The sequence below is a fragment of the Rhipicephalus sanguineus genome, chromosome 2 (genome assembly GCF_013339695.2).
Source record: "Rhipicephalus sanguineus isolate Rsan-2018 chromosome 2, BIME_Rsan_1.4, whole genome shotgun sequence".
Lineage (NCBI taxonomy): Eukaryota > Metazoa > Arthropoda > Arachnida > Ixodida > Ixodidae > Rhipicephalus > Rhipicephalus sanguineus.
In genome coordinates, this window is record NC_051177.1 from 217,207,695 (window position 1) to 217,233,887 (window position 26,193).

Genomic DNA, 26,193 nt, shown 5'->3' on the forward strand with positions numbered 1-26,193 from the left:
GAACGAAGAAGAAGAACGGGCGCGAGGGATTTCGTGCTCGGCATCATCGGATCGTCCCTTGTCTTTTGCCTGCCGCTTCATTGACCTCATTGTAAATAAACCCATATCATCCGTAACAATATATACACCAAATGCAAGTACATTTTACCCTACATATACAACCAGATACACAAGGTACACGTACATGTTAGTTTGCATGATCGATCAATAGCATTTACGATTTGTATATGCTAGGGGATTTCTTCGTTTTTTTATTCATACTCAGACAGTGATTCAGCGTTAGTGGTGAGAGGAGCTAAGAAATTCTATTCCCGGATGACAACCGGAAAAAGGAATACGTAAAGACATCATAGTAAAATTTATACTCTACTCAAGCGTTTGTATGTAGTCTGTAGCAGCTCGTGTTTCTCAAAAAGAAGAGTAGTTTGAAATGTCAATTTTGAAGTTGTATTGCTCTCGGCATTAGCATTACGAGGTAAAGTCACTTCTTGAGACTGAAAAACGATGACTAAAGAGAGGCGCACATGGCCATGGCTGGCTTGTTGCAGAATGTTTGTTGCGCAGATGGGCGAACCTAAGAAAAATTCTTTACGGCGCTTTCTTTTTCGCTTCATGTTCATCTAAATCCAGCCAATAGGCGTCTATAATACCTACACCATAAAGACGCCGCTACGAAAACAAGTAAACGTTGTTAAATGAGACCGACACAGTGTATTCATGCAGCCTTCCGCTCTGTTCGTCCCGGCGAAGGACAGTATGCCAGAAGTAGAAGTGTCATGATGCTTCGTACTGGCTGTAAATTTGTTTGACGATGAAGGCCGCGCTCTAAATGTAGCGATAGTTGAGGTAAAGTGGACGCAGTGGCTTGAACGCGCTCGAGGAAAAAGGATATAATATGAGCAGAAACAGGAAAAGCGCATCGCTCCTGTGAGCAGTACCCATGTTGCACCATTTAACATGTAGCTCTACGTACGCTAGACAAATTCTACTATTTCTAGCGGCAGAAGATCTCGCGCCTTGTGGGAATCGGTTTCATGCGAAGCAGGTGGCCAATAGTTAAATGCTGCATTTTTTGGCTTTGAACCAAGCGTTACGAGGTGGAATGACGTGTTTTATGTAAGTGCAGTAGTTGTTTCGCCATCGTGGGCTTACCAGGCACGCTGAATACACTCACGCTTATATGGTAACTTATGGGCTGATGTAGTATCAGCACGTCTGTGTTATCGTAACGAAGTTCACGTTACGGTGCGATGATGTGAATATCTTATGTAAATTTCGTTAGCGCATTCCTGCGGATTCCAGCAACGTTTGAATATAGCTTGCTGAATCAGGAATACAAATGTGATGTTTATTAGACTGCTATACTCGTAAAAGTGGAGCCAGCACTAGAACCACGATTGACGTTTATCCGACATGACGCAAGTATCATAGGAGTACGTATGTAGTGTTATCGCTTTGTGATAAAATTGGATAGCCAGCACTACAACCACAATTGACGTTGCACCGACATTAAGCCTGCACAGGATATTTTTCCAAAGCAGTTTCTAGACATGGCGTGGCTCTGCGGTGGAATACCTGACTTCCAGACAGACTGCTTGGGTCGGATTCCAGCTTGGATCCTAATTTTTATTCTTTGCATTGGTCGGATCTACGCAGCCGGTGTCGGTTTTTCTTAACGCCCTCGCATTTAAATTACCAATGCCTGCTCTGGCCTCTCCTGGGTGGATATAAACTGTCAATCATCTGTGGCCCACACCCGTATACAGAACCCTTGTGCATACCTGTCGCCGAAGCCTTGTGTAACCTAATTGAAGCCTTCAAAGCGGAACATTTCCAAATTCTTTGAAAAAGGCAAAATTAATTCCTGTCTATAAAAAAGAGGACAAATCTTAAATATCTAATTATCGCCACATATCTATTCTATCGTCAATTAGTAAGCGATATGTAAAACATGTATGCGATCACGGTGCCTAAACAGAATGACCGTGAGGCACCGTGATCGCACCACACGAGAGCTTGCAGATGCATATCACATCCACATCAGGGAGTCATGTTGTATCAGCCACCCGCCATTAACTATTTCCGAAAAAGAAGCGTCGCTTCTAAAAGGGATAGCAGCAGATACGGCACGATAGCTCCGGATATTGCACCTACGACGGTGCGCATGGGCAGCGGGTGACATGATCGGTTATATATGTTTTCCTTTACAGTAGTAGCGCTGGTGTCATGCCCTCTCTTTGTCCGTGTGTTAGTATGCGCCAGAAAAGTTATTAGAATGTATACGTACCAACTAGCTCGCCCTCCAATATAACTCCTGCACATAATACCTTACTGATGTGTAGCAGGTACCTCGCTTATTCAAAGAAAGACGAATAATGGCGTAGTGGGTGCTGTCCTACTTCACAAAAATTATGATTTATGGCGCAGTCGCTACCCTGCGGAAAGCCAAAACTTCAGACGCAGTTGGCATTGCCCCAACACGAAGCTGCGCTCATAATTTGCATTAGCCTGTATCGTAATCGTCGGTGAATTTTTTTCTTCCTCTTTTATTATATCTTTCTTTCCGTCTCTCTGCTTGTTTCGCTCTTTCTCGCTCTCTCTCTCTCTCTGTACTCATTTGCAGATAGCCGCACAGTGGCACATACCCGTTAAGATGATGATTGTTTCCTGCGGTCAAATCACAAGGAACGATTTGTTAAGCAGCTTCGCCGTTAAAGTTATCTCTGAAGCGTTTACATACTATCTCACAAAATATAATTGTCGAATTCCTTTCAGTTTTGTTTCCGACCAGGAAGCTCGAGCGGCTTAGCTTTGGTAGGAATCACCGATTATGTAAGGAGTTCTATTTTCAATGGTAAATTTATTGCCTCACTGTTCATAGACGTCACTAAAGCTTTCTATACTGTTGACCATACTATTTTATTTACTAAACTTTATTGCTTAGGAACAAGTGGCACTGCCCTTACTCTCATCAACAATTACTTACATAATCATGAACAATCAGTCTTCATTGTTAAGCAGCGCAAAAAGACGAAGACAAAAGAAGGAGGAGCACACAGGACAGGCGCTGGACTAACAACTGTTTGGTTGATTGTGCAGAAAGGAATAAATATATGTAGTACGACTGCGCGCGTACCATCGCATTACAGATAACTGTCCCTTCTTTCAAGCAAGCTAAATTACCAATCATGAAAGCCGATAGATGGGGCGGAAATTCCAACACCATGGTTGTACTTAATGTGAACAGCTTCTATGATTCAGCTTCTATGATTCTAAGCTTCTATGATTGAGGCACGTTGACCAACGTGACCGTTGGTCAACGTGCCTGAAGATGACATGCGTGCGATGAAACAACGGTTTACAACCACAATAACGACGATGAGAAGACAAATGTGAAGTAGGTGTGCCATTTAATGTGTTATTGTGCTGCCATAGTCTCTCGTTAAGGCAGGCACCACTCTGTCCAATATATTTTTGTCCACAAATTAGCGGGATGTTATATACTACACGACATGCACATGATACAAAACGGGTGCGATGACTGACGGAGCACAAATTCCTCCGTGACTGGTCATTCTTCTTCCTATCTATCGCTGCCTATGCCTTTTCAATCTTACCACAAGCAGAAAAAACATTTACGGCATAACCCTTAACGATCTTTTTGAGCCTATACGAGAGCCCATGGACATATAGGATCACGGCAACATCCTTTGGCTTTTTGGTGGCGTTGTCGCGCTTGACACGTCCCCCTGATACCGATCGCCAAAGAGGGGAGGCCACTAAATCACTCTACTCGACCAACGCTAAAGTCGCCACTATCTACTCTCGCTCACCCCCTCTTGGCTACACATCTCAACAACTTCTTCTCGAAAGGATTCGTGCTGGGGTCGGGAGGGAAGAGGGGCAACGAGCTTTCCTTGTTTACAAACAAACTATTTAATAGTAATTATAAATCACACACGCACAGGCTCTCCTCACACGACACACGCTATACAAAACCATAACAAAGAAATACAACACTCGCGACGTAAAATGCAGAATACAGGAGGAGGATATCAATGACAATAACGCAACGCTATCAGCACAAGAGGGTGAATATAATAATTAGTCAAACTGCACAATGTCTCGACGCGCCGCCTCCCTTCCCGCAAAACTCGTTTAAATAAAGGAGAAGTTCGCCTCACGAAAGGTCCATGCTGTCGGAGGCCTCGGAGCTGGCTGTTCGAGTCGGAGCTCGGGGTTCGTTCCTGGGGTCACTGTCCAATTCTTCTAGCTACTCTAGACTCTCTCGATCTCTTCCGTCATCATCGTCTCCATCATACCCTTCGTCCTTTCCCTCAGGCGTCCCCATCTCAGTCATCATCTCATCGCCTCTACTCTCTATCTCATTCCATCCTCTGCCTCGGTCCTCATCTCATGGTCTCCCATCTCGATCTCCTTCAATCCTCATTCCATCCTTCCGATCTCCTCTATCCTCCTCATCAGGCGTCCCCATCTCGATCTTATCTCTCTCAATCCATCCCGATCGTGGTCCCGCGGCCACTTTTCTAGTGTTGCGACTCCGCCCTTCCGTGGCCTCTAAACAATTGCCACTGTTTACACAATATTCTTCTTTGTCGGTCAGCTTGTATCGGCCTGACGACCGCCCTTCCCTGGCATTTAACCAATTGCCACTGTTGATGCTACATATTCCTTGTCGGTCAGTGCCTGTCAGCCTCGACGACTGCCCCCGCAGCCTACACCAGTGGAAAACCCTCTCTCCAGCAAAGTAGAGCGAGCGAAAATATGGAAGCTCTGACTTGAGAGAGTGACATGGGCGAGTTGTCCGATGACGCGTGAATTATGGGCGACCAGGAATCTCAACGCTCGGGCAAAGCGTGCCGTCTCTTACGGCCGATGCGCAGTGTTTCGAGCGCGGCGCTGAAAAGCCTCTGGCCGTTCCCGTCGCTCCAGTTTCCGGTGCCTGACGACCCGATGTCCATGTCGGGTTTCGACGTCTCCAACCCGGTGTCTCCCGCGCAATTCTCCGCAGTCGCCGCTTCTTCTTCCTGAAACGCCGCAGGCAGTCATCCACGGAGAACGCGATAATGAGCCCGGGAGCCGCGGAGGCGAAAGGATGTTAGGTCCAATTCGTCTCAGGGGTTACAGCAGGGTCGCATGAATGGAACTGCCGAAAGGCGTTCCCCTGCCCCTCCCGCCATGCTATAAAGAATTACAGCATATCCACGGGTGAATGATGAAGAGCTTGGGCGAAGCTCCTGAAGCAATCATGGTTACACCGTGAAATGTTCAGTGGTTTCGCCCAGCAGTAATCAAAGCGATACGCCGCTTTGATTATTTTTCTTTTTTCCCTTTTTTCTATTTTTGTATGTTTTCTGTATTTAAAAAAATTATATTTTTTTAAGTTTTATTCTTTTTAATTTCTTTATTTATTTTTTATTTTTTTTCTTTACTTTTTTAATCTGATTTTTAGTTTTTTTATTTTATGTTTTTCTATCTCTATGGGACAGCGCCATCTAGTATATCTTCCCCCAACTGCAGTTTGCATGCATCTCTATGGGACAGCGCCATCTATTGAATGATGCGGGAGACGCGACGGCGGGGGAACGCCGGATGGAGCGACGACTAACAAGGTGATGCTATAAGGAGCTCCGCTCCTAAAATTGAGGGGTGCGCTCGGCGCCTCGATGTTGCTGTGACCGTGCACGAAAGAAGCTGTCACCCAATCCTGGTGTTTGCGTGGTGGGCCCGCGAGGACCGTCAACAGAATTCTTCCAGGAACTCTGCTCTGAAATGCGCATTCGTTACCCCCGAAGGGGGGGGGGGTGCTTCTTTCTGCCGAAGCTTGGGTTGAGGAAATAAATGGACGTAAACATCCTGAGAGGCCTGGGGTCCGGTCCGCGTTTTCGGGAACGCCACACGCTGACCCGTTTGAGAGGCGGACAGTTTTAATGATTTTAGCAACCTCAGCGAAATAAACGATAAAGTTGAGACAGGAAAGCCAGCATTCTTTAGCCTAGGCAATTGTTCCTTAAATCTGACTTCGGCTTTATGATGGTACGACTTTGTCAGGGCCTAGTTTAGTGAGTTGTAGGCAATGCCGATTTTAACTATCATGGAATGCCCAGTGCTCCGGCTCAGCTAACAAACACAGACCTAAAAACCGAATGACACTATTTGTAGGCAATTCAGGCGTGAAACGTAAACCAACGGCATATATATATATATATTGATCAATATATTCACCACGTCACGAAGTCGGGAAGTGGCAGTGTTACTCGGGAAGATGATTAGAAAATCATCGACGTAACGAAATAACTTAGTTACTAATCTCTGCACCTCCTTATCTATAGCACGGTCAACAGCAGATAGAAAAATGTTGCTGAGGACAGGTGCAGCTTTTGAACTAATGCCCGATTTTCGAACATACACACCACCTTTCCATGTAACAAAAGTAGCTTTTAGATAGAAACTAAGCAGTTCCAAGAAGGCCTCCACCGATACACCGCACTTGTTCCTGAAGGCAAGTTCATCGTTATGCTTGATTATGCAATGTTTTAAGCCGCCATGAGCTTGACTTGAGGCATAGAGTAAAAGAGGTACTCTACGTCAAAACTTGCCACGGAACCGGAGGCAGGGTTATGGTAGCGCAGGCAATCAGTAACATGGTGAGAACTAGGGATAAGGAAGGGATCTTCTATCCATAGTGAGGAAAGGTGCCTTTGGAGGTAACTGGAAACAACTTGTTGCCAGGAATGGCTTTTAGTAACAATGGTGCGGAAAGGAATATTTAACTTGTGTGCCTTTGCGCTAAAGACCCAACAGTTGTTAGTCCAGCGCCTGTCCTTTGCGGTCCTCCTTCTCTTGTCTTCGTCTTTTTGCGCTGTTTAACAATGAAGTTAAACCAACTAGCCCAATTTTGTTTGCACACTGTTACAATCAGTCTGTGCTGGCGGAGTAATGTCTTAATCAAATCTTTTTAACTAGGGCGTACCATAGCGCTCAATATTGGGACTCTAGTTGTTTTGCATATACATTAACGATTTACCGGACTTTCTTAAGCTCTCTAACACTGTTTTAATGCGGATGACACTACTATATGCTTGTTTAATACGCCCATAACATTTTTACTTTTATTGCGATAGCAATTATATGGGCAATCTCGGCTGGTTTTTGTCTCCGTCGCCGCCGCCGTGATTCACCATATATATAAGTCCCAGAAAAAAATAATTCAGAAAAATGCTTCCGAAGCGCGGAATCGAACCACGGACCTCGCGCTCCGCAGCGCGTGGCGCTAACCACTATGCCACGAAACGCAGATCCTCCAGGTAGCTAATGGCGAGCGTTATATACACACCCTTTACCGCTGGCCGGACTCAAAGATGGCAGGCGCTTATAGGCGTTTATTCATTACCAGCGACATGGCGCGAAGAGCGCAACGGGCACATTTAAAAGTCGTCGGCCAGCTACCTCGCTTCTTCTAATATTTGCGCAGGGAGAACCTTGCCCTTCCGCTGTCTGCTCGCGCGGTAGATGCTGCCGGGGGGCCGCTTTTCTTGCTATATCGCATTCAGTGCTTCGGCCTTGCGGCGAAACTGTGACTTTTTAAAACTAAACAATGAAGTAGGAAGAGTTTTCGAGTGGTGTCAGATAAACCATTTATTTTAAACCGTATAAAAGCTCAGTTTATGTTATTCAAATCTAATCAGAGATTATTATGTGTATCACAAGTAAACCCTAACAATCATTTAATACCTGCGAGAAACAGTGTGTCATTTCTTGCAATAAAATTAGATTATAACTTGAAATTTACTAATCACATTGCGTTCATAAAAAAGCAGCTTTTGGCATTAGAGCACTAATCAAAGCACGAGCATATTTGCCACTGCAGCCTTCCTTATCATTACACTTTGCGTTCATTCATAGTCATATTACTTATGAGACCACTCAGTCGGGAAATACATATAATTTTCACCTCTCATCTATTCAAACTATACAGAACATGACTATTTGTGTAATCACTAACAGCTCCTCTAAATCGAATGCTTTCACACTTTTACAGCCCAAATCTATTCTACCCATTCTTGGTTTTTATGTCATTTAAGTATTCTTTAAATTACTTCAAAATCACCTTCGTTTTGTATATATTGATGGTAGGTTACGAACTAATGCTAACTGCACCAGGTTTGCACAAGATCTCAATTTTGTGCTTTCTCGCTTAACACGAATTATTGTGAAATTACGTCGTCATTAAGTTCCCTTAAAATTTGGAATAACCTTTCACTATCACATAAACAGCTAACTTCTTTAAACGCATTTAAGCGTGAATTAAAAGTTTTTATTCTTTCTAGATAGGTTCTGTATGATTGCTTTGATTACTTGTATTTTGATCTTTTTTGTTGTATATATGATTAAAGTTAGTTATTTAACTTTTGTTATGTTATAGATGTTTCATGTTGCTCTCTCATGCTTTTGATGCTCCTTTATCTTTGCATTCGTGCTTTAGATTTTTTCCTGTACTTGGTGTACACCTTCCCTTTTGTATATTGAACCGAGGGTCCCGTTTGCGGTCATTGACTTTGGCACCCTCGTCTCCATGTTTGTTTGTGCCAAAGATGGCAACCTTAATTATTAACAAACTGACACTGAAACCACGGCACGTCGTATACGGGTATGTGTCACACGTGTCTGGAGGAAAGGGTTTGACAACATACGCGACGGGATTTTCACGTTATTCCTGTCATGACCAAACCGTCATATTCGTCAAGCCCTCTTACTGTCGCACGGTAATTTTGGTCCACAATAAGTTAAGGAGGCGATCACGAGGCCCCCGGCTGTAGGCGGGCTAGATAGATAGATAGATAGATAGATAGATAGATAGATAGATAGATAGATAGATAGATAGATAGATAGATAGATAGATAGATAGATAGATAGATAGATAGATACTATCAATAATTGCGGTGCGCCACCGTTTTTGTTTTTTTCACATGAAAGGGGAATCCGGACATAAAATACACCGCTTTACGGGTTTTTTTTTCTCGATGTGTCCCCCTAGTGGACTGTCCATTTCGGCTGCCGCTGATAGGCTGCAGTTCGGCGAGCAGCGCGTCCCCTGTTTCCGGTTCTTCTTCGTCACGAAGCTTTCACAACTCTCGACACAAATGAGAGGGACTGAATGCACTTCAAAGCAACGAACGCAGTCCCAGAGATCCGCTTTTGAGCGGCCATCTCGGAGGCCGTGCATAAACTCTAATCGCGTTAGCCATCGAATTAAGTTTAATGCTGGCGCCCGTCTAACGTACCCGTGAAGGTCGGTACGCATTCCCTCTATCGTTCTCAAACATTTGGGGCACATTCATGTGCAAGTTCTGACTTGACAAGTTCCTGTTTCTGTACATTTCGTTCTCATACTTCTCACGATGGGAATGTAGCGGCGGGTTCGGTGCGTCGACGTGGTGAAGAGCGAAGTGACATCACGGCTCACGGCTTTTTAGAAAAACTGAATGCGCTGTGCCGAAATGAAGTGCGGGAATCTCCTTTAGATGCAAAGATCCAGAATAGCTCCCCGGAAGTTGTATCTTTCTCTTCTCCAGAAGCCTCACGAGTACTGCCTGGTCGCAATACTGTGGCGTCGTCCAGCCTTAAAAGGGCGACGAAGCAGAAGCACACGTTGTTGGGCTAGTCGGTTCATGCTCTTTCAAAAGCCACGGATGTGGCTATTTCGCGCTAAGAAAACACAAAGGGAGGGTTAAGGGGAGCGCAAACTTTTGACTGTTTATTCCAAATTCACTGCAGTAGTATATATATATGCAAACGCATGCGCAGAAAGCGAGGCAAACAACGAACAAATAACGTTTTGTATAATGCAATACATAGATATAGACATGTGCAAAAGAGCAGGCTCACAACAATCGGATACCATCTTAATTCCCTTAACCCCTAACTCCCCTTAACCTTTAACTCCCCTTAACCCGCCCCTTGTGTTTTCTTTGCGCGAAATAGCAACATCCGTGGATTCTGAAAGGCGACGAAGCAACTCGTGGAGCCTTGGACCTAGTACACTGTACATAGATAAACAAAATAGATAAGTAATATATAACAAGGCGTTACTACACTTTTTTTCTTTCATTTTTACTCGAGAGAATCAACAAATAAATATATAAATGAAGGCAATGAAAAAACGCCAGGCCTGCGCTGAAACCGCAGCACAGTCACAGCGAAAGCTGGAAGAGCGGCGTTTCTAGAGCCCGTTAAGCTCTCTTGGGGCTACAATACAAGTACACTAGAAAGGTACCCACTACGCCATAAATTACAATTTTTGTGAAGTTGGGAAGCACCTACTAAGCTATTATTCGTCATTCTGCGGAGAAGCGAGGCACCAGCCTGTAAGGCATTATGTGCACTTTGTTGACGCGACGACTGATGACAATGAAGAATTATGGCGCAGCCGTTTGTAATGGGTTGGAATCTTTAAACGGCCCACCAGTTACGTAATTTGCATTGGCTGACGCCCGGTCGCTATTTCCCTCTCCCGTCATGCAGTATAACATACGTTGACGTGGGAGAGAGACGGGGGGGGGGCGAGGAACTACTGAGACCCCGAGGAAATGGATCATGCGCTTATGGGCTTCCTTGACAACCAATACAAGTGCACTTGCGAGGAATCCACTACGCTATAAATCATTGTAATTTTTGAGAAGTAGGGCAGCAGGCACTGTGCCATTTTTCGTCATTCTACGGAGAGCGTTGGTACCTGCTAAACGCATGTAAGGCATTATGCGCACTTTGTTGATGCTGTGCCTGATGACGATGAACAATTATGACGGAGTTCTTTGTAATGGGTTGGAAGCATTCAACAACCTACTCGTTGCGCAATTCGCATTGTGTGACGCCTAGTTACAGAATTCGCGTTGTGCGACGCTTGGTGCTTATTTTACTCTTCTACCACGCTATATTGCATATGCTAATGTGGTTCCTTCCCGACATGAAGCCTGTATAGGACCTTTTTGCAATGCAGTTTCAAGCACCGGCATGGCTCAGAGGTTGAATACTGGGCTCCCGCGCAGAGGGCCCAGGTTCGAACCTCGTTCCATCCTGGCATTTTTTTTCCTATTTCGTTTTTTTTTCTTATTTTGAGCGATACTGGTTACGGACACCGGCGGCGGCGGCGGACAACTACGGCGCCAAAAACGGCCGGTGAAATGATCTCATAACAGCTTTCGCTGTAAAACATAGGATCACAGATAGCTGAGCTAGTTGGTAGGTATTACCAGCTGAATTCCACATAAGGATGCATCCATGAAAGACATCCAGAAGAAATCCTTACCAGTAGGGGCACACCGCTTCGATGAGAGAGGAACCTTGCTAAACGGTTAAAACTACTCTCTCGAAATCGGCCCCTAACAAAAATCCCACTGGTTATACACCCACACTTTGTGGCATGTTCCTCCTCTGGAGAAGCTGTTAATAATTAGAAAAAAAAAATTTTTTGACTAACGTATATTCATTTAAACGAAACGTGAAAAAGGGTTCTTGACCTAGAGAAAAGACGATGTCAGCAAATATAGTTTCAATCCATATCTTCCTTGTAATCTTGGGGGAAAAAAAAGAGGGAGAGAAAAAAAAGAGAGGAGCAAAATGTTTTAAAATAATAACAATAATAAAAAGACACGAAAAGACAGAGAACAAAAAACAATGCAAAAGAAAAAAAGAGAGAGAATGAAAAGAAAAAAAAGAAAAAAAAGGGAAGAAAAAGAGAAGAAGAAAAAATAGAAGGAAAACGAAGAAAGAAGGGAGGAAAAAACATGAAAATGAAAAAGAAGATAAGAAAAACAAACGGACCAAATATGTACTGGACATATTGTTATCAATCCTTGCCATCAACGCGGCCTGGCTAATTTGGCAATTATTACATGATTGACTGTGTGATTATAGTACATGTGCTTGTATAGATGTGATTTGAAGCCGATACAGTGCATCTCTATTGCGATCTGATAATAATATATTACATTCTTGAACTTGTGTAATTATACTACATGTAATTGTATTGAAGTGATTTGAAGCCGATACAGTACATCTTTATATCGTTATGACAATAATATAATCTCTCAATACCTTTGTAAGAGCCGGTGGAGTTAGGGAGGAGCCGGGGTAGTAAATAAAAGTCATAAAAAAGAAAAAAAGAACCATAACAACTAACCTGTATTCAATAAAATCCTGTTCAGTCACTTATCAGTTTGACGAGTTTTACAGTAGGCCTCAAAAGGACATACTGGGGGACAAGCTCAACACGGACCCATCTCTCCAACAGTGTGACCCAACAAAGAGAGGAATGGAAAGCCTACACAAGAGAGACAAGAGAAAAAGAAAAGAATGGAAGACTTGTTAGTCAAGACGAGCTCATCGGAGATCCATTGTATCAAAACAGTTGTAAGTCAAGATGAAGAGAAACCGTAGTATGTAATCTAGAGAATTATGCCCTTGGAGGTGGCTTCGCTAGGTGGTGGGATATAACTGTTACTTTTTTATTTTTTATTTTTTCTTTTAATAGAAATTTTAGTACATTTTGTTCTTTTATCTAATTTATCGATTTTGGCCTGCGATACTTAGGTGGTGCAGGCAGGACATAGTTTTTTTTTAATTTATATTTCATTTATTTTCGCCCAACTCCACTTTAAAGTAAAGTTGGTAGGTAATATGTTAAAAAGACACGACGTGCAAACGCGGACACAAGAGAGATGTTAAGAGAGTTTAAAGTTATCTCTCACGTAGACTACCACGCGGACCTGATTGACAGTTATCGTCTCTTGCGTGGGAATGTGCAGATAAGTATTTCTGTCTACCTTCTTTTCCGCCGGTGTACGATTTTTCAGTTGTTAGTGGCGTCTGTGGTGTCTTGACTATTCTCTTGTGTCCGTGTTTGCACGCCCTGTCTTACAGCGAAAGCTGTTATGAGATCATTTCACCGGCCGTTTTTGGCGCCGTAGTTGTCCGCCGCCGCCGCCGCCGCCGCCTGTGTCCGTAACCAGTATCGCTCGAAATAAGAAAAAAAAAAACGAAATAAGAAAAAAATTCCAGGATGAAACGAAATTCGAACATGGGCCCTCTGCGTGGGAGCCCAGTATTCAACCTCTGAGCCATGACGGTGCTTGAAACTGCTTTGCAAAAAGGTCCTATACAGGCTTCATGTCGCGAAGGAACCACATTAGCATATGTAATATAGCGTGGTAGAAGAGTAAAATAAGCACCAAGCGTCGCACAACGCCAATTCTATAACCAGACGTCACACAATGCGAATTGCGCAACGAGTAGGTTGTTGAATGCTTCCAACCCATTACAAAGGGCTCTGCCATAATTCTTCATCGTCATCGGGCACAGCATCAGCTAATTGCGTTAATGCCTTACATGCGTTTAGCAGGTACCACGGCTCTCCGTAGAATGACGAAAAATGGCACAGTGCCTGCTGCCCTACTTCTCAAAAATGACAATGATTTATAGCGTAGTGGGTCCCTGGCAAGTGCACTTGTATTGGTTGCCAAGGAAGCCCATAAGCGCATGATCCATTTCCTCGGGGTCTCAGTAAAATTACAATGATTTAGAGCGTACTGGGTTCCTCGCAAGTGCACTTGTATTGGTTGCCAAGGAAGCCCATAAGCGCATGATCAATTTCCTTGGGGTCTCAGTAAAGTTCTACGCACCCCCCCCCCCCCTCCCACGGTCTCTCTCCCACGTCAACGTAAGCTATACAGCATGACGGGAGAGGGAAATAGCGACCGGGCGTCGCCCAATGCAAATTACATAACTGGTGGGCTGTTTAAAGCTTCCAACCCATTACAAAGGGCTGGGCTATAATTCTTCATCGTCATCAGTGGTCGCGTCAACAAAGTGCACATAATGCCTTACAGACGTGTAGATGGTGCCTCGCTTCTCCGCAGAATGACGAATAATGGCTTAGTAGGTGCTTCCCAACTTCACAAAAATTGTGATTTATGGCGTAGTGGGTACCTTTCTAGTGTACTTGTATTGTAGCCCCAAGAGAGCTAGCTTACAACGGGCTCTAGAAACGCCACTCTTCCAGCTTTCGCTGTGACTGTGCTTCGGTTTCAGCGCAGGCCTGGCAATTTTATTTTTAGAGGGCCCCAGAACAGCCTCTGAAAATACAAAATCGACGGTGTTATTCTCTCCTGGCGTTCCTTGTATTTGTGGCGCACTTCGTGATGCCAGACCGGTGATTCACGTGACATGATTAGGGCACATACTCTCAATTGGACCATATACGAGAAATATTAGTTGTCAATTGTCTGCCATCCTGCTTTGTCATGCAGTCACCCACCCCTTCTTCCTTGTCTCGCATGACTATCGAGCGCGACCAACTGATTTCGCTCCATTTTGGGCGTTTCCGACTGCTCAAGCGGAGACAACAGGGTGTAGCCGACCATCGCGAAATCCTGAAGGGTAGTGAAGGGGAGAACGAAACCAATGGAAAAGGCGTCGGATTATTTTGTTCTTCCAACGGACGAACTCTTTACAGTAGTGACGACGCAGCTCCCCAGAAAAAAGGCGAGCCCGCCTCCACAGTTTTAGTATATTTTTTATTGCGATAACAAATATATTGACAATGGACGGATCTTCACTGTCGCCATCATGTTCCGTATAAAGTCTGAATCTATAACATCGCTCCGTGCATCGCATGTTGTACCCGCGAGTAAAAGCTCGCGAGCGCTGGCGCGGAACACGGCTAGGGCAGATATGAAACAAGCTGGCCATCTCCGTTGCACGGAGGGCGCATGCGATAACATCAACCCGCGTGCGAGGCCTGCCGTCGATTGCTCCTCATCCAGAAAGGAAACGCCCACGGCCGTCTTTTGCTGGGTGAAGGTGCACGAAGGGACGCCCGGGTAGGGGGGGCGAGGCCTGCGTGTCTTGAGCAACTGTCAACTTTCATTATAAGGGCGCGGTCGCGAGCGCTTGCACGCACGCCATCTCGGCAGACATCAGCAAACGGCTCGTATACCCTTCTACGCACTGTGACCTCACCGTTTCATGCTGTGACCGCTGATACGACAAGTTACACGAAAACCGCGTCTCTCCCGGGAGCGGCCGTATTCCCATACACCAGCGTTTTGTAGAGTTACGCGACCAAAAATATTTAGCTGCTAGCTTTAGTTCGTATGACATTACGACATGTTGCTATCGCAATCACTCCTTCGCCTTTTCGGTGAAACAGATTTTTGTTTCAAATTTCAAGAGCCAAATTTCTCTCCCCACCAACACTTGAGCATACGCCCGCTCCTCCCCCGTGCCATGCCGCCGCCAATCCGATGAACCCCACGCCCTGCACGCGCCGCCGCCGGAGATGGAAATACCGGCGCGCCGCCGCCGGCGATTTTAGGACCGGCGCACAGGTCTGGATCGACTGTAGTAAAAAAAACCGGGCATCTCTACGAAGTGAACTATGACGAGTGGGCGCAGGTCTGGGTGTCGTATGGGTGAGTAACCATACGTTACCTGAACGCTGACCCATATAATATAAATTGAGTGACGTAAAGTGACATTAAGAGGCGACGACAAAGCTAGGTCCTAAAGTCCATAAAGTCTACGTTGAAGTCGCCGACTAGTACAAAGGGTTTGTACTTGTAGCTGTTTTATATTGTTCTACCATAATTATGATTGATGTTCGTGTATTGTAAATGTTTTTTGTTCACATGCACGCATATATGTTTCGACTATTGGCCTCGAGGCGCACCACTGGAAACGCAAGCGCCACCGTCGGCGTGACGTGCTTGGCAGGATCACTTGGTCTCAGCGGCCGCGTCGGCTGCTTGTGGCGCACTGCCGCGTGCTTTGAAAACGAGTTTCAAGTCCCACATGCGCTGCTGTCTGTTCAAATTCGGAAGTTTTCTCTCATTTTCTACTCAATTGAAACCATTGTAATAGAGTGGCTGCCTCCGAAGGCGACGAACATGGGGCTCTACCGCTCGGTGCCGCAGTGCCGCGCTTACGCAAAGGAGCCCAGTGACAGCCTGCACTGGTAACCGCGGGACAAGAAACAGCGTGAAGCATGGGTTGTAAAGCTAAGAACCGGCAAGTAGCCATCCGCTACGAGTCTTGTGTGCAACAAGCACTTCCGCGACGAAGACTTTTGTTACTGCTTCGGGCCTGCGATGTTCGGTGAGTAGCAGACAGCGCGCACTGAGACGATGGCTCGCGCGCGCTTCCCGCCGGCAAATGATGCTTATCTGCCACAGGATGGTAAAAGCGCTACATTTTACCACATGCGATGCCATCTCAGAACCCTCCAATGCGACCTCTTGATCGTCGGCCCCGTGCCCAGCGTCCACAAAATCGGCTGAAGATGCGGAAGTCATTGTTTAGAGACGTTAAATTAAAAAACGCACAGCGTCCCTTATGCATTCGTTAAAGATGACTAGAAGGCGAAAGCCATCTTCTTCTTGTCAGTCGATGTACTGATTCTCCCGCGCCCCCCTCCAAAAGCGTTGTGCGCCTAACGTGGTTTTGCACGGCCTCCGTGACCGATCACGGAGGCAATGCAAAGCGACCATGACGTGTGAATACGTCATCATGTGACGTCATAATGACGCTACATATTTTGGCGATCTGTGACGTCATGATGACGTCATATGGTGACACCATCACGTGACGATTATTTTTTGCATCACTCGTGTTGACGCCGCCGACGCGGGACGCCGACGGGCAACCTTCCTATTTGATGAGGCATGCATTGCTTCATAAGCTACATACATTTTGCATTGCCTCCGTGATCGGCCCACCGGCCAACCCCATGTATTTTCTTGGAGCCTCATTTATTTACGTGGGAAAGATGCCACCCTGTTGGCGTTAGACACGACACTGCTGCCAAAATTGCTGGGGTACATGCCAAATAATTACTATCCTGTTTTGCGACTGTTGGTTGCTGCAATAACTTCTATTTTATTCACCGCTATTTCAAGTTCATGTGGGTCCTAGTTCACAGCCGACGTGTGCAGAACAAGTCCGCAAACGTTACTGTATTTTCTTTCGTTTCCTAGGCGTCGCATGCTACTACATGCTCAGTCTCGTAGACTGGTTCTTCTTCCACCAGCAATCTCGAAGTGGTGAAGCTTTGGTCTATGAATTTGTTGATGACAGAGAGCGGCAAGGTGACTGGAATGAAAACGGAACGATAATTAGGGAGCATTAAAAAAAGGCGTCGCATTTGCTCACGTTTTGTGTGAGCACCAAACGAAAAGAATGCGCGGAATAAAGAAACATAAGCAGCGGCATTTGCCCGCTGAGAAGACCGATCAATACGCAGTGCGAGACAACTTGTCAAATGACATTGAAACGTACCCGAATTTAGAGCAAAAAAGAAAAAAAAAACGCTGAATCGTCGGGACGGCAGATCACAAAGTTGCCATGCGCACCGAAACCGCAGTTGTAAGGAAATTGTTTTTGAACTGCCCTAATAGCGTCCGCGCAACAGTAGTTGTTGCGCGGACGCTCATATTTTGCGGCCTAAAGTTAACAGCGCGGTGCGAAAACGCGCTCGTAGCAAAAGCGAAACCATCAGTACGAACATACATGCAGGCGCTCATACATGCAGAGGCACCGTCAGTCGTCGCGAACCCGTGCGACCGCTGGCTTGGGGCTTCTTTCTGTTATGCTCCGTTTGGTTATACAGGCAGTCTACTCTAACGAGATATTTCACATAGTTTGCACTCAGCGAGTGACTACCTTTCACGCAAGAAGCCGGTTCAGGGGTCTGCAACGCGGTGACAGCGTGAAGCGGGTGCTCGGTTTTCTGCAAAGAGACAGCGACTGTAGACTATCTTGTGCTTTCAGTTCGTCGAAAATGATTATTTTGACATTAAAGAACACAGTTCATTTCGAAAGTACTTACAGAAACGCCCTGGAGGGCTTCCGCGACGTGTTTTTGTAGAGCGCCGACAGCAAAACCTATGGGGAGCGCGCCGGCGGTATCCTGCCTAGCACGCAATCGAGGCGCGTCCGATAGAGGGCGACTACGTAACTCCTCGAGGCCAATAGCAACGGTTTTCTATATACCGTGACAGCGGACAGTGCGAGTCCACGAGAAAGCTGGTCGTAAGGTCCATAATATGTACGTTGAAGTCGCAGACTAATATAAAAGCTTTGCGCTTGTAGGTGTTTTACATTGTTTCGTCACAATTATAATTGACATTAGTCTATTGTTAAACCTGATGTTTGGATTTGACATGGTGCTGTACCATGCGCACGAACGCCATGCGGACAAGCCTCGGCCGTAAGGTGCTTCGCCCCTAGCATTTTGACACTTCCGCTGCATGGATGCATATCTGCACTAGGTGGAATGACAAAAAAAAAATGAATAAAGATGCCACTAGTTTGAGGACGCCACAGCAATCTTGTGGACCACCCTTGGCGTGCCGCTGCGCTGCATCATAGCCAATGGAATGCAGCACGTGCTGAGAGCTGGACTTCACCTTTCACAATATTACTTCGTTTAAAAGGGGGCGTCGCCAGAGCTCAGAGAGACTCCCAGTTTTGCCAAACTCGGACCATCCTGCAAAGCACCCCAGTTCAGTGAGAAATGTATGGGATGGTGAGCGACAGCACACGCCTATGAAGAATACTATGTGGTCGTGTGTTATAGAAGCCAGAAACCTATAGGCCGTGGTTTCGATCTCGATCGCGTTAAAAATTCGTTAAGCAGAAATTCTAGGTTCGCCGTTGTTGGTTGTGAGCGAAAAATCAGCGCCGTCCTTGGACGAAAATCGAGAAAGACGCGAATAAAATCAGTAATAAAAACGTTCGATTACAATGAGAATCGAACCCAGGCATTCTGCGTGGCAAGCAGGTGTTCCACCGCAAAACCACGTCAATTTTTTTCTTTATTACCTGCAAAACCACGTCATTGCTTGAAACTGTTTCGCAAAAAACACTATATGAATGTAATGTTGTGGGAAAAGTCTCCTTAACGCATGTAATATTGCCTGGCAGAAGCGTAGAACCGTGCCACGCGTCAAAACATCTCAATTGTGCAACGAGTGGGTGTTTTAAAGGCCCAACCATTACATAGCGCTCAGACATATTTAACCATCATCGGCTTCAAAAGCATCAAAACTGTCATCAGCTGCGTAGGTTCGCGTGTTGCCTTACGGAAGCGCAGTGGACCCTTCACTGATTGGCAAAAGGAAGAATTATGTTGAGTGTGCACTTAAGAACTGTTCTTACTGTAGGCATTCTAGGATAGTTTGAAACGGCCAATGTTACGCGCACAGGCGTCGGTTTCCTTGCGACACGGTTCAGGTATGCACCGAGAACCAAAATGAGGCTAGCGATTGTGAAGGCGATGCGCTCGGGGCCTGATTAGGCTATCGCGTTGTACACTTGAAGGCGAAGCTTAAGTGTCCTCTAAGTTTTAGCTTTACTCTACAGCGTCATTGCTGCCCAATGTACCCACTGCTGTACGCTTGGTGGTGTAAGTCCGGCAGTATTTACTGACTGCGGCAGTAACGTATTGGCAACAATTGCAGCAGTAACGTAGCGAAGAAATAAGAATGAGTAAAATTAGTAGTTCAGCTGTCGCCAAGGCAGCATAAATGTTGCTGCGAAAAACAACTACATGAAAGCATATATTTTACGACGATTGAATGGAAGACGCACAACGTTGCACAATGCGAAGAAATTCGCGTGACATGCGCTTACTTATAAGCGAGTATTTTATTTTTACCATGCGATGTAATTTAGAACGGAATAGGGGACGGGAAAAATATTTCAAGTGCAGCCAGCAGTTGAATATTTCATGTGTCAGTTGTGTGCTTTCTACAGTTTGTGTCTGACTTGGGGTGCTATGCAGGACGGCCTGAGTTTGGCGAAACTCGGGATCTTTCCGAGCTCTGGCGACACCCCCTTTTGAACGAGCTAACAGTACGCAAAAGTGAAATGCATCCCTCAGCGCGCACTCCGTTCCATTGGTTACGATGGAACGCGGCGTCATGTCAGGGGCGGTCGAGAAGGTTGGGTGGTGTCTTCAAACTAGAGGCACCTTTCATTTTTTTGTCGTTCCACTGAGTGCAGAAGTGCATCCATGCAAGAAAAGTGACAGAAAGTTCTACTAACTATATTTTTTTATATGTTCGCGGGCCGTTTGAATCTATTTTCAAGACTTTAATGTCTGCACTAAGTATCCTTTAGAATAATCGGCACCGTGGCCTTCGAGATTTGTTCCGATCGAGCGCCTTAGAACACCGCGGCTAGAGCTAATCGCCGAGACCACGTGCATGATCACCATGGTCGGCCTGTACATTCTAGCGCGTTGCTCGGCCGGCGCGCGCCCTCGTCGTTATCTTCTTCATCGCCTGCTCGCTCCCAGAGCACGTGCGCCCGGCTGATTAGCTAATTGGCTGGGCGGTATACCTAGCTAAGTCAGGACATGCTATGGCGAAGCTGATTAAGCCAAATCATCCTAAGGCCGAGCTAATTAAGCCACGTCTTAGTAAGGCAATGCTAATGAACCGCGTAATGCTAAGAACAAGCTAATTAAGATCATGCTAATTAACACAACGCTAATTAGGAGTGTGCAATTAAAACCAAGATCATCAATACCTCACTCGCCGACATCGTGTCAATCAATATAGTGCTGATTAGGATTTTGCTAATTACCTCTGTACTCAGGACCTTGCGAATTAAACCTGAGTTATTTATGTCGTGGTAATTACACTTTAACAATCAAGACAGCACTATTCAGTATTATGTTAGTTAAAGCACGCGGTGTTCCTTTGAAAACCGCCGCGAATGCCGCATATGCGCTTGTGACGCCATGCTCGTTCTTGTAGCCGTTTTTATAAACGCTGCTATCGCGTGCTCCGCACTGTCTTCCTGTCATGACCGCCGTAATGCGAGCTCGGAGCAAACTCGTGTGCCCGAGAAGCTCGGGCCATCCTGCATAGCACCCTTGCGTTGCTTCGCAGCAATAAAACGTTCACCTATTAGTTAGCGCATGTCTTGTGCGGCTATTCGCTTTGTAGACAGTCTTTTGTAGCTTTCTTACGCATATATGTAACAAGTCCAACATAGCGCACTACAATAATGCAGCAGTTTTTACATAATAAATGTTGATTTGTTGATGAAAATTTACATCGCTCTGTGATCACTTTGCACAAGTGTAATAGAGATGCTTTCTAAATACTGCAGGACGATGTGGCTCTACTTTGTGCATTAACCGCTGTTGTTGTTGTCCAGCGTGTAGCAGTAACAAGCCATCAGCGCACGTTTTACTTTACTGCTTCAGTTTGTGAGCGCACACGATAACACTGCGATCGCTCGACACTCACGTATATATAGTGGAAAGAATTGGAACATCATAAAACGCTTTTTCTATAGCTCCAGTACATGCTCAAATTCTTTTGATATGATAACACGACATTTTCTCTGTTTCTTGTAGATAACCTGGCTGTGCACAAACGCCTTTACGGAGGCGTGTTCTTCATGGAGGCGCTGCCGAAGACTGAAACTGGAAAAGTGAATCGGAATATCCTGATCGAAGAGTGTGCTAAAAGAATTGCGTACTGAGACTAAGGGTAACCAGCATGAAGGCACACAATAAAATCTAAGGACGCTCTGGGTGATGAGTCTTGATTTCCATTTATGATGCCTCCATTTTCCAGTGCTACAGCGTCTCCACGCAAATTCTTGCGCTGCTATTGTGTGCATTATGGTCTATACCAACCTGCGAAGCATTCCGTGCGATGTCTATGCAACACCACGTCAACGTTGACTTCAAAGCGGCCAGGAAGTGGATGTCCCGGCCGAAAATATTCTTTGTGTTCTTGCTTCCACTGCTATCGGGCACCTTTGGCGAGAACGGCGTATAGCGGAGCCAGCACGGTCACCACGTTCGGCAAGAATTTGCCGTAACAGTTCACAAGACCTAACAATGCTTTCAGCTCACTTACCGACGTGGGCTCCGGCGCTTCACAAACGGCATTGATGTTCTCGTCTTTTGGCCGTAGTCCGTTAGCGTCGATACGATGGCCGAGAAAGGTAACCTCGCCATGCCGAAATTCGCATGTTCCGTGTGCAACGCCAGTCCATATTCTCGCAGTGACTGAAGGACTCTCCGCAGCCGTGATATGTCACTTCGCTTTTCCTCGACGATAATATCATCCAGATACACTTGCACTCCTGGAATATCACCCAGGAACCTGTCCATCCGTCTCTGAATATTGGCTGGTGCGGAACTTACTCCAAAAGGCAGCTGTTTGACACAGAAGAGAGCGTTTTGAGTGTTCAAGACTGCTATCTTCTGAGCCTCCTCATACAACGGTAGCTGGTTGTAGGCCTGGCGCAGGTCCAACCTCGTGTAAACATACCAGCCGTTCATTTTCGCAAAAATGTCATCCACTCGCGGCATCGGGTACTGCTCCGTCGCAGTGGCCGCGTTGGCAGTTATCCGAAAATCTCCGCAAATTCTGAGCGACCCATCCTTCTGCAGTACGGGTACAACTGGTGTTGCCCACTCGGCGGTTTTCACAAGCTTCTAGCCGATCCAGTGCTCCCGACATCTTGTACCTCAAAGCGTAAGGTACAGTCTGGCCATGAAAAACCGCGGAAGTGCGTTTTCTTTTAGCTGAAGTGTCAGCTGTCCCTTGCACAGTCCAAGACCTCGAGCAATGACGTGAGCATATTTGCTAAGTAGGGCATCTAGTTCCGTGTTGGTTCCGTTGAACTTGATCGTTTGGAAGCTCGCAGCGACGTTTGTAGCATGGGCACAGCCATTTTGTTAAAAGCCTTTATCGTGTCTCTGTCACATAACGAAAGTCCTGAGCTGTCGACCACTACGACCGCGCCTAGCATATCCTTCCCATGGCACCTGGCCATCGCAGGGCTGTTTTAGCTGCGTTTTTCGCTACGGCGGGAGCTTCATTTCGTACTTTCGAAACACCGCTGCTGAAATTATGCTTACAGGTGATCCGGTGTCCACCAGCATTGTTAGAGGACCGTTATCCCAGTTGACGACTCTGTAATTGCGGTTAACCATGCTTGCTTCTTGATCGACAGCCTCTATGGTGTACAAGGCCGCGCTATCGTCCGAGGCTGTGCAGTCTTCAGCTGTCGTTGTGTACGCCCCTTACTGTCGTATATCCGCATGTAGAATCTCCTTTCGGTGACTAAATGTCGCTGGCTGGCACATTCGCTATATCCAAAGTAAAATAGTGATAGTGATGCCGAGGATTGGCCTCAACCTGAAGAGAAAAAAAGGAAAGTAAACCGGCTAAAGACAGGCCAGCATAGATACTGTCAGGATAAAAACCAATTTAGGATTTTCCCTGACAAGTCACACGATGCTTTAGAACAAGAAGAAAATAAGGACGTGGAATCATGAACAATACTTTAACCACACTGGTTTATCAAACAGCAATTTGGAGGTAAATCACCAAGGCAAGCATTCAGTAAATTCTCCAAAATTACAAAAGAAAATAAAGAAATGACAACACGTCAGTATTACCAACTCAAGTGATGAAGTAGAATCAGTAGACTGTATAAACTAGAGCACCATTACTTTAGTTGACGCAATCGCTTACTGTTGCTGAGCGCTCACTTATTTTTTCTAATAACGTGCCAAAACCACTATATGAAGCACGCCACTGTGGAGGGCTCCGGAAATTTTGACCACGTGGTCTTCTTTAATGTGTACTCACATCGCACAGTACACGGGCTTGAAGTATTTCGCCTCCATCGAAATGCGACCGCGCAGGCCGGGGTCGAACCCGTGACCTTCGTGTCAGCAGCCGGACACCTAAAGTCACTGTAACGGGAAAAGTACCGCGTTCCCTTTCTCTTCGCCGCCGCGCCGTTTCGGCGGCTTCACCACATAAATAGTCCAGCTCGCTGGCCTCGCTAGTGTCTCCCGGCCGCCGACGCAAAGCGCTTTGGAGGGCGATTTTTATAGCTTCAGAAAAGCATGCAGGAAGATTACGACATCCCGTATTGTTTTGACACTTTATCGCAAGCCTGTCGAGGCATCGCAGAATGCCTGGGTGCTGCGCTTTTGGGTGCAGCAACCGGCAGGAAACGGGCACAGCCCTCTTTGCTATTCCCAGCGCGAAAACAGTTTGCCAAGCGACGGGCTGTGTGGCTGCACAAAATACGGCGGGAAAAATTTGTTCCCACGACTGATACCCGCCTTTGTGAGGTAAGCGTTTCATTGAGAATTCGCGAATGTTGTTTCAGGGAATGTTTGCGTCTCCCCTGCACCAGTGCAGCTTATTTCGCGTGGTTGCCGCAGAAGGTGCATGCATTCCCGGGCAGCTCTTAGTTATGTTTGGCGTAAAATTGACGCCTTGGGCTCACATATAACGATCAGCGTGCCATGAAAACTGACTGCTACAGATTGGTATTCCGTGACGTGACTGTATGACGAACATAAATAACAGGTGGTAACATGAAAATATTGGCACGCATGTCATGTAAGGCATGATTTACATGCCATGCTAATGAGGCCCTCGCGGCCGGTTCGCTGGCTTGATATGCACCGAATCGGTATTGCGTGACGTGACTGTATGACGAACATGAATAACAGGTGGTAACATGAAAATAATGGCTACTTCGAACGCTTTGCGGGCTTTGTCGTCGTCGTCGCTTTCTCGCCTCATGGCTGTTACCCGTGACAAGACCCCGAGCAAGTGACAACGTCAAATACTGTATGCAAAACTCAGGACTATAACACGGGTACGTTCTGCGATATTCGAAGACGAACGGAGCTGCCGTGAGCGCAAAATTTACTTTAAACAAAGAAATGTCCGTCCCGACCAGTGTTGCGGAGTTACCACTCCGGAATCGGAATGACTCCGGAATCATTCCACATTTTCGCGACCCCGGAATGGAAGGGGACAAAGCTTGGAGGAATAGAATGGGAATGGAATTAAGTGCATGTTGCAAGGAATGAAATGGGAATGGAATTACGTCTTTTTCCAAAAATAGAGCACGTGTTCGTCTACGCGCTATTTTTCAAACTTCAAACGTTAGTAAGTCAGAGCCTGGAATTGAACAATAAAGCAAAAGGAGCATTGGGGAGAAACGTATTTTCCTACATCCTTAATTGCTACTACTGTATATCATGCACATATTAGTCATGCAGGCCTGAGTACATGTTTATCGAAGTCGAAGGCCACAACGCATTCTCTACGTTCACCTTTAGTTAGGCAGAGCCAAGGCGTGGTGTAAAAGTGTGAACAATCTGCCAATTTGTAAAAGAGAAAACCAGGCATAAGATGTGTACCTGGAAACCTGCGCATTGGTTTCCATTGATGCCCCAACACGAAAGTGGCGAATACTCTATGCACAGCCTAAACTTTATCCCACGAGCAGTTTAGTACCTGGCACACGTAAAGAGTTTTTGCGACAAGGAAGACATTGATACCTGTGCACAGGCGAACATGGAAAGTTCTCCTGACCCCATCCATGCTTGCGAGGCGTGCTCTACAAACGTGAGTGCTGACGAATTGTGCGGCGCAGAGTTCCGTATTCGATGCAAAGGCACAAGGTGACCGAACGTGCACTGTTCCAACTAATACCAGCAGAACCACAGGGTTTTGTACTCCACCAACCAAATTTTAGTTGTCTCCATATTCACGACCGCTCCAGACGCGTGGTAACACTGCTTAGACTTCTTGAACAAGAGACTTTTGTCAGCATAAAAATACGCTATGTCTTCATTTTAGCATTAACCTATTTAAGCTTAAACAATAATAAAACATCACCATTCGTTCAAACATGCTGACCATGCAAATAGTATAGGTAGCGGGACAACTTCCCCTATGGGAATTAGTAGGGCGGTTGTACTGCACGGGATATGTCACCAAGCTACTATCCCTCGACTTTGGTAACGTGTTTTGCGTACTTTTGCCGTTCTTAATGCATCTGATGAGATCGGCTTTATGAGGCATTCATTCTTAACTCGATAAAACTATCAAGGTGTCTTTCCTACGCTGAGGAATTACAGGAATGGAATTGAACTGCCCGGCCATTCCAGGAGTGGGTATGGGCTAAGTTTTTTCATTCCGAGGAATTGAAAGGAATGGAATTGCGGCGAGTTTTAATTCCCCGGAATGGAATAGAGGCGCCCATTCCGCAAGACTGATCCCAACAGCACGTTTTCACTGACAAACAAAGTAAGAAAGAGCTTACCTA

The 26,193-nt window shown here is 45.9% G+C and overlaps 1 protein-coding gene across 1 annotated transcript in view; it reads left to right on the plus strand.

Moving 5' to 3' along the window:
• The window catches only part of LOC119384086 (luciferin 4-monooxygenase), a 45,485-nt gene extending 23,867 nt beyond the window's left edge, over nt 1-21,618 (plus strand). Inside the window, exon 6 of the mRNA XM_049413051.1 lies at nt 21,446-21,618. Coding sequence (XP_049269008.1) covers nt 21,446-21,573 — 128 coding nt within the window. The 3' untranslated portion in view covers nt 21,574-21,618. The remainder of the gene's footprint in view (nt 1-21,445) is intronic.
• The last annotated feature ends 4,575 nt before the right edge of the window (nt 21,619-26,193 follow it).